This window comes from Phascolarctos cinereus, unplaced genomic scaffold (assembly GCF_003287225.1).
Source record: "Phascolarctos cinereus isolate Bilbo 61053 unplaced genomic scaffold, phaCin_HiC Scaffold_5;HRSCAF=322, whole genome shotgun sequence".
Taxonomy (NCBI): Eukaryota; Metazoa; Chordata; class Mammalia; order Diprotodontia; family Phascolarctidae; genus Phascolarctos; species Phascolarctos cinereus.
Genome location: NW_027555958.1, coordinates 73,272,138 through 73,289,910, shown reverse-complemented (window position 1 = coordinate 73,289,910; position 17,773 = coordinate 73,272,138). Strand labels below are relative to the sequence as shown.

The window sequence follows — 17,773 nt, the reverse complement described above, 5'->3', positions numbered from 1 at the left end:
GGCCAACTAAAGGTCTGTCAATTTCATTAGCATTTTTGAAGAACTAGCTTTTAAGTTAATCTTTTGTTCATTGTAATAATAATCACAGGTTCCTTGAACAAAGTTCTCTGTTGTTACAGCCATAACTAGTATACACCTTTTAAAATGCTTTCATGGCATTGCTTTTGTTCTTAAGTTTAAAAAACACTTTTCTGAGGCCAATATTACTAGGTCAGGAAATCTTTTGTGACTACCACACTCCTAGAATCATACAATCACAGATTTGGAGCTAAAGAGGCCTTAGAGATCTAGGTTAAACCCCTCATTTGACAGATGAAGAAACTGAGGCAGAGGTTAAGTGAAAATATCCATCACTCCTGAACCACTCTTTCCATGTTATTTAATTATATGGATGTTACCCAACAACTAGCCACTACCAGCAGCACACATAATAATAATAATAATAATAATAATAATTATTATTATTATTATTATTATAAGTAGCATTTATATTGCCCCTGCTATGTGTCAGGCATTGTGTTAAGTACTTTGCAAATATTTCATTTGCTCCTTACAATAACCTTGAGAGGTAGGTGCTATTATTATCTCCATTTTACAGTTGAGGAAATGAAAGCAAACAGAGATTAAATGACTTGCCCAAGGTTACACAGCTATGAAGTATCTAAGTCAGGATTTGAACCTAAGTCTTCTTGATTCTGTGCCCACTGCTTTATCCATTGCACCATCTACCAACACAGGGATATTAAATAGTTTCATAAGTATATATGAAGTCATTATGAGCACATTCAAGATTTTTTTTTGTTAAATCTTGATACTCTTGGTTAAAACATATTCTGAGGAAAGCTCATCTGATCCTGGGATGGCTCCAGTAGTTTTTGTCTTCCAAACAAAGGCTTCTTGTTTTGGGAGATGTATCATAAGCACTCTGGCAGCTTTCTCTGATTTTATTGTAATGAAAGCCTCTTAATAAGCATAGATCAGGTTCACTTGTTAATATTACGGATAGAGATTTCATCATATTTTAATGCCTCCCGAAAGCAACTCGGCACGGTTACAGTCTTCTTCTAAAATAGCTGCTGTTCTTGGAAGGCTCTAAGGTAACAGGAGATTTTATTGTAATTGGCTTTCTTTGCCCGTTACCTCTGTGATGCAATAGATATGTCACTTGACCAGGCTGTATCTCTTAGGTTACGTTCTTGCTCATTTTCATTCTCTTCCTTTCGCTTACTTTTGATCTGCTTTTAGGTCTACCCTCTTTGTGACTTCTTTCTGCTCCCATTTGGCATTCTTCTTCCCCATCTTGCTGCTATAGATACAGTATTTTATGCATTATGATTATTAGTCCTAACTTTCCCACTAATTAGGTAATGGCCTCAGGAAAATAACTCTCAGAAAGTTTCCTCATTTGTGAAAATTAAACAGGCAGCTCCTTCCTTTTCCTAGGGAGTCCAGCATCCACCTCAGTGCTGAAAAAGCCTCTTCCTTCTCTCCCATAATAAGATGTTCAGGCTCTTTCCCAACTCTTTTGCCAGTGCTCTCTTCCCTTTATCCTCTTCTGGCCAGACACTGATCCCTACCTTCTAGAAGGAACCCAGAATCTCCACTCCATTGCAACTCTGAATTCCATACAGGTATCATTTGAGCAAACTAAGGGCATTTAGCTTAAGCTGGTAGAGTTGGGGAAGATAATTAATATCTTCAACTATTTGTTGAATTTTCAAGTAAAAATGATATATATATTCTGCTCAACCAAAATGGGCAGAATGAGAAATACTGGTTTCCTGCCACAGCCTCCATCTATGTCATACCATTCTCACCTCTCCTCTGAACTACTGCCACAGCCTTCTAGCTAGTCTTTTGCCCCATCTAATCTAAGACACTAAAAGATCTTCTCAGTTGCCAAAGTGATTTTTCATGAAGTTCAGATCTCAATGTTGTCCCAATTACCCAATAATGTCCAAAGGCAGGCTATTTCTCCTAAAAATCAAGTCTAAATCCTGTTTGGCATTAAAGATCTTCATAACCTGGCCCCTTGATGCCTTTCCACTCCTCCTCATGCACTCTACAGTCAGCTACATTGGCCTATTTGTTGGTCCTTGCATATAACCTACTCCATCTCCAGATTCAGTGTCTTTGCCTTGGATGTCCCCCCCCTACCTGCAATGTTCTTTCTCCTCCCCTCCGGCTTGGCTTCTTCCTTGGTCTCTTTCAAGACTCAGTTTATATTCCACTTGGGTATGAACCCAGCTTTTTTACATGCTCTCTCCCCATTTAGAATGTAAGCTAATTGAGATCAAGGACAATGCTGTCACCTTTCTTTGTAAACCTAGTATCTATCCATCTAAGCTTTTAATACTTTGATTGCTTATTGATTGTGATAGGAAGGAGAAGGGAATCAGCATCTATCAAAAGTCCACTAGGCTCTGCACAGTAGAGGCACTATACTAAGTATTTTGCAAATATGACTACATCTGATCCTCATAGCAGCTCTATTTGGTAGGTGTATTATTAACCCCTCATTTTACAGTTGAAGAAGCTGAGGCAAACGGAGTTTAAATGACTTTCCCATAATAACACAGCTAGTAAATATTTGAGGCTGGATTTATTCTTCGGTTTTCCTGATTCCAGACCCTGTGTTCTATCCATTGTACCACCCAGTTGGGTGTAGGGAGAAAAATTAGGAAGCTAATTGTAATAGTCCAGCTAAGAGCCTGAACTAAGATGACAGCTTTGCAAGTGGAAAGAATGAGATGGATACAAGACATAACACACAGGTGGGATAAGAACACCTTTGCATCTGATTGGATATGGGGTTGGGGTTGGGGAGAGTAAGGAATTGAGGCTAACTCTGTATTGAACTTGAGTGACTTGAAGGATAGTGGAGCTCTCAACAGAAATAGGGCATTTTGGCAAAGATGTAGATACAGTTTGAGGGGAAAAATAATGAGCTAGAGTAAGATGGTAAATAATCTCAAGATGAGGCATTCAATGAACCCCAACCCCAAGCCAGTTTATTTCTAAGATACATGGCATCACAGCAATAATGTTCAAGCTGGCATCATTAGACACCTAGATTGGAATCTCAGTTGTGGGGTCAATAGATATCTGGGTTGGCATCAGATATCTCTGAAGCTCATTAACCCTTTGGCTGTAGGCAATCCCCCAATCACTCTAAATCTGCTTATTCACTTGTAAAGTGCAAATAACCACACCTGTACAGCTTACCTTGCAGGTGAGACTCAGATGAGATAGTATGCATGAAGCACTTGGAAACTCTAAAGCACTAGGTACCTTTCACTACTGCCAAGCAGCTGTGGCACTCTGGAAAGGGCACTAGCTTTCCCATTAGAGGACTTAGCTTTAAATCCCAGCTCTACTGTTATGGCCACATGGGCATCACTTCCCTGGGCCTCAGTTTTCTTATCTATATTTAGAATAGATGATGTCTAAAGGCCCTTCAAACTCAAAGTCTTCTGGTCCTATCAACTAAATCAGAATGTATATCTTCTAAATGACTTTTTTTTCTCATCAGCCCTCCCTCTTCTACTCACTTTCTACCCCAAAATGATGACGTTATGCTTATTTGCTACATATTTTGTAAATGCCTATCTATATAAGGGTAAGAACAGTCCAAAAATGGAATAAACTGCCTTATAAGGTAGTAATTTAGGATCATAAGAAGTGTTATTTAATAACCACTAGTTGGTGTGGTCTCATACAAGGTCCTCTTGTGTATGCTTTTTAAGTGTCTTCTATAGAAACTTATATGTCTCCTCTGTTAGAATGTAAGTTCCTTGAAGGCAGGGGCTGTTTCATTTTTATTTTTGTACCTGGCATAATGCTAAGCACATGGCAGGTACCTAATATATGCTTGCTGATTAACTGATTGAATTCCTAGGAGTGTATAATTCCCTAGAGTGAGGCACTTCCTTCTTCCCAGAGCCAAGGCAATTGATCAGAATGACTTTTTTTTTTTTGAAGACCCAGCTTTGCTTCCTTCTGTATCTCTTTGGCATGCAAATATCACAAGAAAAGGGCCCTTTGTTTTATATGATGCCAGCATAATGTGGGGACTTTGTAAATATTAAACACACAAAACATGAACAGCAAACAATAATGAAGCTACTTGTCAAGACACCTGTATCTCTAATGCAAAGATACTTGGTTCAGTATCAGGAATATTAACCTGAAGGGGATAATTCTTCTATTGTTTTAGTCATGTCAGCTGACACTAGAGAATCCTGGAGCACAAATCTATTACCAGACCATCTGCTTGTTTCTGAACCTGGTGTTGAGAAATGAATTACTAATATCCTCACACTGACAGGATGGGTGGCGGCGGCTTGTCATTGTTGTTTTTTAAACAAATGATATTGATGAGAAATATGCTTTTTAATTTGGACAAAGCCTTGACTCATCCCATCAATCCAACACAGAAAAATCTTTCTCTGCAGGTTGGTGATAGAAGAGGTGCATGGTGTCCTCAGCCCAAAACCTTTCACTTCTTTTGAATCTATTAGCTTGGGGTCTGACAGTGTCCTCCCACATTGAAGAAGCTTCAGTTACTCCCTGTAATCCCTAAGATTTGGCATTTAAAGTCCTTCACTATTTGATTTCTACATGTCTCTTCAGGCTTACTGTCCATTCCTCTGCTTCCCCCACTTGATGTTCTAGTCACACTGGTCTGTTTGTCCTTCCTTGCAGATGGCACTCCATCTCCCTGGGGTGCATTCCCTTCTCACCTCTGTCTCTTTTAATTCTTTGCTTCTTTCAAGCCTCACCTCAAGTACTGTCATACATGGGTTGTACATATTGATCTATATTGATCTTAACAGGTGCTAGTGCCTTCTCCCCCATAAATTAAGATCATAGAATCACAGGATCAGATTTTAAAACTTAGGAGCCATATCATCCAACAACCCCTAACTTTACATATGAGGAAACTGAGGCTCAGTGACTTGCCTAAGGTTACATAGACTGTAATAAGTTATAGTTAGGCTTTGAAGTCAGGTCCTATGACTCTGTATTTACTTTGAAAATATTGTGTATTTTTTCATCTGAACTGTGCTGTGTTGTTTTCCTGTAACAGAACCTAAGTGCCTGGAAGTCAAGAATTTTCATTTTTGTCCTTGCATTTCCAGTGCCCAATCTAGTGTCTGACATGAATAAGGTATTTAATAAATGATTGCTAAATGCATCAAAGTCCCTTCAAGATGAATTGTATAACACCGGAAATGCAAGTTGATTCTATGTTATTTCACACAATTCAACACTTCAGAGGCATTTGACATCAACATGACCCTGGATGCACTCTCCTGGGCTACCTTCATGATTCCACTACATGTAAATTCCCCCATCTCTGTTCCAATAACTTAGTTCTTTAGCTCACATCACAACTACCTGAACTTGAGACCATGCCTTTGGACATAGCCATGAGCCACCATGTCAGGAAACAGATGCCAATAAAAAATACCCTCAAGTCCTTTACATCAAAGTGGATGAATTTATTAGTAATTTTTGAAAAATATGTGAATTTTAGGTCAGAAAAAAAATCAAGACAAGAACATGCTCTCTTGTAATGCTGGAATCTCAGTTCATGATAATATGGTTAGTTACACTAATAATGCTACTTAGGTGCAGTCTTGATAATTATAATATTATAAATATTAATATCACCAAGCCTTTCTTTTTGATTGTCACTCATGGAGTCATTTATCATATTTCCCTGGAACTCACCCTGTATTATTTTATTTCCTTTCTCTTCTGGTTTTTCATTATTGGACCTACAATCACACTGCTGTGGGACTAAACTATAGAATTATCTCACCAATGACTTAACCTTCTGGCTGACCTTTATTTTTGGTCCCATGTTAGTAATGAGATAGTGATGAAATCCTTCCTGGAGGATAACCAAATAAAAAGTCAGGTGTCTATTGATTCCTCCGTTCCTTCTGAACCCCCATCTTAACCATCCAAACCAGATTATCTAGGGCTTTGTTTTCAATTCTTTTTCATGTGACCTGTTTCAAGTTAAGATTCCTTTGAATTATTAAATGCTTCCTTAAAGCATCTTTTTTTTACCATGTCTTTTTTTAAAAAGTTAATTATTGATGTAGTGACAAGCTGAAAAGACAGAGAATTGTAATTTTTTCCCTTTTGCATTCAGGACATGAGAAATGTCTTCTGACAATGGCTGACTATTTAGTATAATACAAAGGAAATACAAAGACAAAATACTGAATGTTGTTTTAGAAAAGAGTTGCTAAAATCACTGTATTATACAAAATGTAAATGTAGTATATATTTCTCTGAAAATAGCAGTTAGTGGGAAAGTTGGGACATAACCTTTTGAGCCTGGGTTTAACCACATAGCAGGAGCAGTTACAAAAGATACTGATTAGAATTTAATTTTAAAACATCATCATATTATTCAGAACTCCAGTGATTTGATTGTCTTGAAAATAGAAAGGTAATGTTATAATTTTCGGAGCTTGTTAGAGAATAAAGAACTCTATAGCCTCCCACTGAAAAGAATGCCAGTCATCAGCCATGGGAAGCATGAATTGGGAGGCATTTCACACTCAAACCTCAATCTCACCAATTCTTTTTTTTTAAGACCTTGTGCTACATTGGTTTTATACAAATGGACTCCACAGGCACATCGCATTGCTATAATCAAGCCCCTTCAGAACAATCTCCTGTGGAAATCACACACAGCATCAAGAACCCTTCATTAGTCACTCAGTTTTGTGGTGAGTCTTGTATCATAGGAATACAATACCATAAATGTATAGCTGGAAGGGAACTTTAGAAGCTGTCTAGTCTAATTTCCTCTTTGACAGATGAGATGATTAACCCATAGACATTAACTGATTTACCCAATGTCACACAGGTAGTAAGTGGCAGAGGTAAGATTTGAACCCAAGACCCCTGACTCAAAAACCCAGTACTTCTTCTAATACTTTATATTGCCTTCCGAGTAATCAAAGATAAAAATAAAATGAAGACTACAACTTTTTAGGAGAACACAGGAAAAGTATGCATTTACCTTCCCAGTGAGATCTGCGATATGAGGAATCGGCTTCCCTTTCTGGTGACGAACAGTTACGGGACTCTGGCCGTCCCAGTCTTTTAACTCCTCCAGGCTTTTTAGATAAAGCAGGGCCTTAAGCCCAGTGCAGTAATCCTCAATCACTGTGAAGTCCTGATTCTGAATTGCACTGCACACCTGAGACAGACAAAAGGACAAGCTGTGAGGTCGTTATGTATCAGGCTTATTGATGGACAGACAGACTCTTAGAGGAGCAGGGTAGCTGTAGGCTTCACCACTCAACATGGAAGAGAGGGAGCATAGGGAACTTTAAATGTAAAAAATGGAGGGGGGAGCTCCACAGAGGTTGGAGACAGTGAGTGTGAGAGAAGTTAAAAACAAAACCAAACAGATTTTTTTTTGCAGCTTTTTGGCCACAGAGCACCATTAATAACAACAACAACGATGTAATTTATATAGTGCATTAAGGTTTGCAAAGTTCTTTACAAATTTTATCTCATTTATCCTCAAATATATCTGGGTGTAGGTGCTACCAGTATCTTCATTTTACAGATGAGGAAAGTGAGGCAGACAGAGGTTAAGTGACTTGCCCAAGGTCACACAGCTAGTAAATAAACAAAGACATCCCCCTGTGAACTGTTTTCCGTACAGATTTGTCTGCTAGTCTAACTCCACCCTGGCTATCAGCAGTCATCTGCTTTCATTCATGTTCTGATTGCTTTCTAAACATTCCTCAGAGGTATTGTTCTTGACCTTCTTTTCATTCCCTCATTCCCAAATCATTACCCCCTACATCCATGCTTAGGAGATGAGATTGCCTTGCTTCTTGTTATCAATAACTCAGTTAACAAATCTGGAACAAGCGCCTATTTGTATGAGGAAGTGTGCCAGATTTGGGAGAAACAAAGTGAAAAGAGTTCCTGCCTTTAAGAAGGATGAGTTGTACAAAAAAACCCGCTATAAATTATAGGAAGGATATTGAAGTGCATTGGTGGAAGGAGTTCCCTATACCAATGCAATCACAGATAGTCTCTGTGTTGAAGGAGGGAGTGGAGGGAAGATGAAGAGGAAAAAGGAGGGGCACGGAGAAGGAGTGAGAGAGAGAGAGGGGAAGGAAGGAGAAAGAGGAAACAGGAGAAAGGAGAAGGGAGAAGTAACAGCTCCAGGACCAAGGGAGACAGAACAGGGTAGGTTGAAATAAATAGACACTAAGCTTCCTTCCAACTCAAAATTCAGGGATTCTGGTACTCTTGGCACATTTCGAATAGAAGGATTTTGAATTGAAGGAAAAGAGGAAAGAGGAAGACATTCAATTCAAAAAGCAATGGCATAGAAAATGATAAGAGACACACAAGAAAGTGCATGCTGTGGTCTAGACACAGTATGGACATCATTTTAGAGAACGCATAGGCGAAGAATAACAATAATATCATTTATATGAAACTCAGAAGTTTGAAAAGTTCAAATCCAATCTCAGACACTTAATCTAATCACTTAACTTCCGTCTACCTCAGTTTCCTCATCTGTAAAATGGGGGTAATAATAGCCCTACCTCCCATGGTTATGTGAGGATAAAATGAGAGCATGTATGTAAAGGTGCTTTGCAAACCTTAAGGTGTTAGAGAAAGGTTCGTCATAACGATGATGATGATACAACTTGCCAGGGTTACAAAGCTTGTTGTTATTGTTGAGTTGTTTTAGTGTGTCCAATTCTTTGTGACCCAATTCAGGGTTTTCTTAGCAAAGATACTGGAATGGTTTGCCATTTCCTTCTCCAACTCCTTTATTGTTGTTCAGTTGTGAATAACTCTTTGTGACTTCATTTGGGGTTTTCTTAGCAAAGACACTGGAATGGTTTGCCATTTCCTTCTCCAGCTCATTTTTACAGATGAGGAAACTGAGGCAAACAGGGTTAAGTGACTTGCCCAGGGTCATACAGCTAGTAAGTGTTAAAGATAGGATCTGAGCTGAGATCTTCCTGACTCAAAGTCCTGAAGTGTACCCACTATAAAAAGTTGGTAGCAACGAGATTATAGAGTGTCTTGGATGCCAAGAATATTTCTTTTTAGTAAAGGAAGCATTAAAGGCTTCTGAACAAGGAGACTGATATGATCTATACGCTATTTCAGGAAAATGAATCTGCTGCATCAGGTAGAGTGGAGGGTGGAAAGAATGACAGCAGTGAGCTCAGTTAGGAACTTCTTGCAGGAGTCCAGGTGTGAAGTGATGAGCCTGAACTACGTTGGTGGCAGTGGGAATATAAACAAGAAAAATGGGCGTGAGAGACACTGGGGAGGAAAAGAAAATAACAGAACTTGATGAAGAGAGAGTAGTGGAGAGGAACTGGGTAATAATTAGGATAGCTAACGTATATGCAAAAGTTTAAGGTTTGCAAAAGATCTCATCTGCTGCTCACCTGCAAGTACATTATCCTCACTCTATAGACAAAAAGAGCTCAACTTATGTTCAGAAAGCTCACGTGATCATATAGCTAATGTGTGCTGCAGGTTGGATTTAACTCTGTTCTCACCTGACTTTAGGTTCAGCCCTTGTTGATCAGGTATTTGTTAATGGTCATAAAAATAGCTTTAGAAGATTTTACCATAAAGGTTCTGCTCAAGTTTTGTTTAAACTGAAGGGTTCTACTGCTGTGGAAAGACTGCAGAACATTTGCCTTAAGCAGATCAGTAAAGTTCATCAAAGAATAAAACAACAAAACAAAGAAACAAAAACAAGCAAACAAAAACAACTTGGAGAGTTTCACTGTTCTTTGCTCTCCTTTAGGAGCTCCCCTTTATAACTAGGATTCCTCATGTTGCAGTTTAAATGGATGCCTTTTGGTTCTTTTCTTACAGATAATATAGAGCAGTGATCATTATTTTTTAATACAGAAGTCATTAATACATACTAAAAATCAGCAAGTATTTATAAAGCTCCTCCTATTAGATCAAAACCTTGCTAGACACGATGAGGGAGACCAAGAATGTATAAAGCATGATCATTTCTACATTTACACATGTCTATGTATAGATGCATATACATAGAGAAACTTATTAAAGCCAAAAAGGTGGGAAAGGAGGAAGGCAAACTGATAAATGATGAATGCGGGTACAATGAGATGGAGCAGAGTTGACACTAGTTTTAAGTATAAAAAAGAGGAGTTCATGTATTTTTTTGAGATGACAGAAAACCGCTGGATCTGATTGAATAGGGAAATGTGGTTAGATTCACACTTCCAGAAAATCACTTTAGAGACTATGAAAGATGTATCAGAAAGGGAGAAGACAAAGCAAGAGGACACATTTGGAAGTTATTTGAACAGTTTTGGCAAGATAATGAAGGCCTCAACAAGGGTCACAGCTGTAAGACGGGGAAAAGGAGGATATATGGAAGTGATGTTTAGGGAACAGAAAGGACATGAGAATAAGAAGCCAAAGATGATGCTGAGGTTGCTCACTTGGGTGCCTGGGAGCATAGTGGTATAAAGCGATTGTCACATAGTTAGGGGATAATAAATGCTTTTTCCTTCATTTATTCATTTCATTCATTCATCATTTTTACTTACAAAGTCTTTCAAATACTTGAAGGCAGCTATGGTGATTCCCTTCAGCTTTTTCTCTTCTAAGCTACTTACTCAAATGATTAGTACCCTCATGTCATCCTGGCTACCCTTCTCCTCTGGATATACGTCCACCATGTCAAGGTGGGATCCAAAGTTGAACACAAGACTCCAAATGTGGTGTGACCAAGGCATAGTAAAGCAGCATTGTCATTGTTTTGGATACCATGCTCATCATATTTCACAAAATAATAACCCAACATCACATTAGCTTTTATCATTCAGTCAATGAACATTTATCAAGCATTGTGGGTCAGGCACTGCGCTAAGTGCTGGTCATACAAAGAAAGGCACAAAGAGTCTTTACCCAGAGGGAGTTTATATCATAATGGGGAAGACAACACATAAGCACAAGCAAAAAACAAACAAACAAACAAAAAAACCTAGCTGTTACATACCAAGATATAGCCAGAATACATGGCAGGGAATGGGGAGGGGGGGCACCTGGCAAAGGCCACCTGTGGTAGGCAAGATTTTTACTGAGTCTGGGAGGAGGCCAGCAAAACGAAGAGTGGAGTTAAAGGATTAGAACATTCCAAGTGTGGGAGACAGCTAGTACAAAGTCATGGAGACAAAAGATGGAATTTCATATTCAAAGAAATGGTAGGTAAGCCAATGTCACTGGAATATAAAGTACGTAGGAGAAAATAAAATGTAAGAAGACTGGAAAGATGGGAAGGAGACAAGTTATGAAGTTTTACATGCCAGAGAAGTTTATATTTGATAGGAACCATGGGAGCTTAGGAAGGAAGCCAAAGGGAAAGAGTGGGTGAGATGACTTATACTTTAGAAAAATAACCTTGGCAACAGGGCACATGATAGATTGGGGTTAGGATACCAGTTTGAAGGCTGCTGAAGAGTCTAGAAGAGAGCCCAAGTCAACAACTAGCAGTTATAAAATTGCTTCTCATGTGCCAAGAATGTGCTAATTAAGTACTGGAGAACAAAGAAAACCTTTCCCCCCAAAATAAACACAAACAAAAGAATCAGGTCCTACTCTCAAGGAACAGTGATGAAGGCCTGAACTGGGATGGCAAGGGTGTGAGTAAACAGAAGAGGGAATTATAAGAGATGCTGTAAAAGTTGAAATGACAACAGCTGGCAACATAGTAAGTTTGTGGGGTGACAATAAGGAGTCAAAGATGGCCTCAAGGTTATGAGCTTGGCTCACTGAGAAGGTGATGGCCATTACCTTGAAGTCTAGTGAAGTCTGGAAGAGGGGACAGTTTTGGGAGAAAGATGAGTTCTGTTTTGGATATACTGAGTCCGAGATACCCACATGACATCCAGTTTGATATGTCTGAGAGGCTTTGGGGAAGGCAGAAATGGAGCTCAGGACAGAGATTAGCAATGTATGTAAAGATCCAGGAATTCTCTATCTAGGGATGATACTTGACTCCAAGTTCACCAAGACAGAGTTTATAAAGGAAAAAAAAGAAGGAGGAGCAGGAAAGAGCTTTGGAGGACAGCCACAATGAGTGAGCATGATACAGATGAAAAATCAACACAGGAGACTGAGAAGGAATAGTTGGAGAGATAGCAGCAGAACCAGGAGAGTACCCTATCACGAAAACTAAGAGAGGAGATAATATTCAGGAAGAGAAAGTGATTAGCAGGATCAAATTCTGCAGGCAGGTCCAGAAGTTGAGGATTAAGAAAAGGCCATTAGATTAGACAATTAAGAGATCACTGTTAGCTTTGGAGGGGGCAGTTCCAGTTGACATGTTCCACTGCTGAAATTCCTATTTTTCCCCCGACAGAAACTGTTACCTAGTTGTGACTCTTCCATCTTGTACTTGTGATATTTACTTTTAATCCAAGCATGGGGCTCTACATTTCTCTCTCTAAAATGTCATCTTTTAGAATAGGGCCAGATATAAGTATCATTCCTATTCTACAAAATCTTTCAAATATCACTCTGTAATCCCATCCACAAAACAATTTCAGTATAGAGAATTTATCTGGTCCAGAGAACATTTGGGGCGCTATGATAGTTCACTAACTCAAAGTAATGTCATGTTATGGAAAAGGCACTAAATTGGAAGTACAGAGTGTGAGAGTTCAACTCTCATTCCCCATCAACTAGCATCATGATCTTGAGAAAAAAACAAACAAAAAAACATTACTATACCTCTTCTAGACCTCAGCTGAATCATCTGAAAAACAGGGCACTGGACTAGAAGTCAGCTAAGGTCTGTTATGACTCTAGGCTTCTGTATACTAAAGTCTAATGTTCAGTAAATCTCTATCTGCCCAGTGCAGGCTAAATTTATTAATATCTGGCATCTCAGAACATGTAGGGATTGGCAGGAAACTATGGCTCGAACGTGGAAAATGTCATATAAATTAGAATAAATATATTGGTTTAATATTGTCAAATGACTTTTTCACCCTATCATAATGATAGGGTGCATCCCACCCCCCTTTAAAATTGATTAAATGATTTCCCAGGTTGACTATGGTAGCCACAGTCTTAAAGAACACATTGATCATGTGACACATAAATATTAATATCTCCTCTCTTTACTCATCTACTTATTCATTTACTACCGCTTAGCAGAAGGCCTCATTTCCTATTTTGAAATGCTGTATGTTACAACTGTTCAGGAAAGAGCATGGAGTTACTATAAAATATGAACGAGAACATTTCCTATAAAGCCCATTTACATTACACCAAAAATCTGTTCCTTAGAGGGAGCAGTTTGAGCATTAATTAGGCCTGTTCTACCTTCCATAGAGTTGATGATTTTTTTTCAGAGCAATTATAAAGAATGTCATTATAATTTCTTCCATGAGTTCTTTAACTGTAAAAGTCAACGGATGCTTTATTTAAACCTCTTTGTTCACTGAAGGGTTCAATTTTTTTTTTTGTAGTATATGGTTAATACTCTTACTACATGGTCTTAAAATAGGATGCCCTATTAACACGAGAACTCTGATTTTTGAAAAAATCTCATGATGTCAAATGCTTTATAGGATGTTCAAGTGTGTTGTAAAAGCCAAGCTCTGCTAGAAACCTGAGAATATTGTACAAGAAAATGTACAGGCAATAAATAATGCAGTGGAAATACAGTCTAGTCTAGTCAGAGTCAGTCTGGCTTACTGCAGTTCAACAACCCTACCTACTGAACTCCTTGAGGACAAGGACTGTTTCCATTTTTGTCTTTATCTCTGCACTATTGGGCAATTGTAGGCCTTTAATAAATGCATGTTAAAATTTCCTATCTTCTAGACACTGAGCTAGGTACTGTGGGGGATAAAAAGACAAATGAGACAGAATCCCATCCACTGAGAAGCTTATATCCTTTGTTGGAGGCCATGAAAGAACATCAGTAGCAAAAGTCTAAGTTTGGATGTGAGGAAGCCACATTAACAGATAACGAGGTAGGCTACTGTCTTTTGTCTTAGGCAGACCACATTTTTCCCTCCTAGGCAATGGGGTAAAGTGATTTGCCCAGGGTCTCACAGCTAGTAAGTATTATGTGTCTGAGGCCGGATTTGAACTCAGGTCCTCCCGAATCCAGGGCTGGTGTTCTATCCACTGCACCACCTAACTGCCCCATTAGGCAGACCACATTTGAAGTGCTGTTTTCTATTTGGGGTGTTAACCAATCGACAAGTATTTTTAAGTGCTTACTATGTCCCAGGTACTGTGTTGAGCAGTGCGGATACAAAGGTGGGGAAAATTCCTGTCCTCAAGGAGCTTACTTTCAAATATGGAAGCCAAAATGTCAATAATTAGGTATTTACAAGCCACATATGCAGCAGAAGGAAGGCCGTCCTGGAGGGGAAGGCCCTAACAGCTAGAGGCAGGGAGGTAGGGTCAGGAAGTCCCCGGAAAGATCTGTCACACACTTTAGGAAGGACATTGGAACATGGAATACATTTAGAGGAGGGTGACCAAGATGGTGAAGAGACTGGAGCGATGCACTACATAAAGATCAGCTGAAGGAAATGGCAATGTCTAACCTAGACAGAAGACTTGTGGGAGAAACGATGAGTATGTGCATATATCTGAAGGAATGTCATGGAAAAGATTCTGGAATCCAGACCTCCTAGCTTTGCAGTTATAATATAATCAATACTTCAAGAAACTCCACCTCAACTTGACTCTCCTTTAAACCTGTTGCCCTGACTGTTTCAACTCCACTGAACACGATGCCCTTCTCCATTCCCCACCCCCCCGGGATAGGCTGATCACTTCCAAATTCACCATCAGCATGCTAACTCAAGCCTTCTTTGACGCTGCCTCCCGCAGCCTCCTCTCTCCTCTGACTGGAGGGCTGGAGAGTGGAGCACTAAACTCCTCCCAGTGCCATCCTTCGGAGAGGGTGCTAGCCAGACTTAGCTCAGTCCACTTTGCATCTGCTGCGCTGCCTAGTTCCAACTGCTCTGCACCAGTATCTCCCTGGTTTTCTCCCCACCTTTCCTGACATGTTTTCTGTGTTGTCTGCCCCTTTAGATTATAAAAAAGCAACTTGAGGGCTAGCCCTGTATTTCTTTTATTAATTATATCTCCAATGCTTAGCACGGTGCCTGGCATGTAGTAGGCACTCAATAAATGTTTATTTGATCGGATCCAAAGGAACAAGGAATGACCTTTGGAACCCAGTCAGGGGATAGCTGTTGCTGTCGTTCAGTCATTTCACTCGTGTCTGATTTTTTGTGACACCATTTTCTTAGCAAAGATTCTGGAGTGGCTTGCCATTTCCTATTCCAGCTCATTTGACAGATGCATAAACTGAGGCAAACAGGGTTAAGGGACTTGCCTGGGGTCACACAGCCAGTAAGTGTCTGAAGCCACATTTGAACTCATGTCTTCCTGACTCCAGGCCCTGTGCTTTAGCCACTGTGCCACCTGGCTGCCCATGGGGTAGCTAAAACTAAGCTAATCCTGCAATAGCATGAGTTCAGTATGAAACAAGCCAGAGATAAAGTGTTAGTAGGATCTTCAGATGAGTCTTTCTAGCAGGTAGTGGGACATAACAGCATAGAAGCGCAGGAGAGAGCCCAGAGGCAATCAGACATGAAATTACGGGAAGGAAGAAGGTCAGCAGGTACTCAAAGGGAAAAGAGCTGATGATAGAATCCTGGTGAACATTCATGTATAAAGAAGGTACAGAAGGAAGAGCTGTCAGTGAAAGAGACAAAAAGAGCAGTGGCCATAATGTTAAGAAGAAAAACAGACATTTTGTCACTGAAGCCAGACAGATTTTTTTCAAGAAAATAATGGCACTGGATTTGTCAGTTAGGCAGTCAAATATGTGGGAAAGCAGACTCAATTCAGCTGTGGGTGAAGAACAAATGACGTTCCAAGGGGCTGGAGAGTTGGTGGTGAGAAGAGAAGGGCAGTGCAGCAGGATGGGAAAGGGTCAGAGGGACTGGAGTCTAACTCTAACCCTAAACCCCAATCCTAACCCTATTCTGACTCTGCCACTCATTGTCTATGACACCTTAATTAGGTCACGTCAACTCCCTGACCTGCAATTTTCTCAAAAGAAGGATGATATGGTTGGATTAGAATGACCAAATTTATGATCCAGTGCTTCTCAAGTCAACAAGCATTTATTAAGCATTTACTACATGATAGGCACTGTGTCAATAAGGAAGACTACAAATACAAGCAGAAAGTCCCTGCCTTCAAAGAGTTTACACTTTAGTGGAGGAAGACAACAGACAGAAGCTGGAAAGAAGGGGGAGGTAATAAAGGTACCCATTGTGGGGGTACTGTGGAGAAAGTTCTAGAGGAAAATCAGGAATACAGCCTGAAGAAGAAGAAGAAAGAGATGGATGGCCTGGGCATTCTTCTTAAAATGCAGGTTCTGGAAGGAGCCAGTGGACAATGAGAGGGAGGGCTCACAGTACTTCCAATGTGTGAAGTCCAGGATTGGAGTGAGCATCCAGAGTGCAGAAGTTTCAAGGGTATTATCGAAAAAGCGTGGGAGAAGAGTTGGGAATGCAGCCTTGACAGAAATAAAGAAAGCAGAACTCCAAAGGGAGCTACACGCACTCTGACATCAAGGCATTTGCAAGAAAGGTAGATAAAATGTCTTGTTTGTCCTGGTAGTGATGGGAATAAAGGTTTAATCCTCAGAACTGTCTTTTTATTTTCCTTTTCTTCCATTCTTTCTACCGAATATATGTGGGTAGGAATGTGTTTTAGATTCTGGTTCTGGACTACTAGACTGGTAGCAGTGATGACCTTGAGCGTGAGTCAGACTATATGTAATGGTCAGTATTGCCACCTTCTGGTGAATGTTCAGGAGGCTGTTATCCAAGTTGGAGAACAAACTTTCTTTTGAGGAGGTAGTTGATATGCTAATGGCTCAAAGGCCATATTATTTTGCCTTTCCAAACTAAGCATTTTAATTTCCTTATTTCCATTTGAATTAATGTTGTTACACTCTACATCTAGAAGACTGACAGCTTAACAAGGTAGGGTGGTACAGTGGTATATGTGCTGATTCTGAAGTTAGAAGACCTGGGTTCAAATCCTTACTCTTCAACTTGTTAACTGTGTAACCAAGAGCAAGCCATTCATCCTCTCTGGGCTCAGTTTTCTCATCTGTACAATGAGGGGGTTCGATTAGATAGTCCCTGAGATTCTTTCCAGTTCCAGATCTATGTGACTATAATTCAAGCTGAGGTATTCACACTTTGGGTATTTTGTCTTGCGTCACAAGAAACTAATTCACTGGTATAAATCACTTGATGATTTAAGATCACAGTTGGCATTTAGAAGTCCTTGGCATACCAGTTGATCTACATTATTTCATTTGATCTATTATCATTCTCCCCATTTTGAAAACAAATAAACAAAGAAATTTAGTGACTTCCCCAAGATTACACAGCTAATAAATGGCAAAGTTAGAATTTGATCCCATGTCTTTTTATTCCAAATGTACAGATAGTTTCCATTTCGTTTCACCACAGATGCCTCCCTATAAGTACACCTCATTCATTTTTCAATGGGCATGTTCAAAAAGAAAACCTGATGGAAAATTAAACATATGTAATAAAATTATATTTTCTTATCAATTCTTATTAGAGATACATTTTATGTACACAATTTGTTATTTTTGAGAATATAAAATTAAAACACT

The 17,773-nt window shown here is 39.4% G+C and overlaps 1 protein-coding gene across 2 annotated transcripts in view; it reads right to left on the bottom strand.

The window, feature by feature from the left end:
* The window catches only part of DPYD (dihydropyrimidine dehydrogenase), a 1,011,926-nt gene that overhangs the window by 131,130 nt on the left and 863,023 nt on the right, over nucleotides 1-17,773 (bottom strand). For both annotated transcript variants that reach the window (XM_020999593.2, XM_078155001.1), the window contains exon 20: nucleotides 7,049-7,228. In XM_020999593.2, coding sequence (XP_020855252.1) covers nucleotides 7,049-7,228 — 180 coding nt within the window. The remainder of the gene's footprint in view (nucleotides 1-7,048; nucleotides 7,229-17,773) is intronic.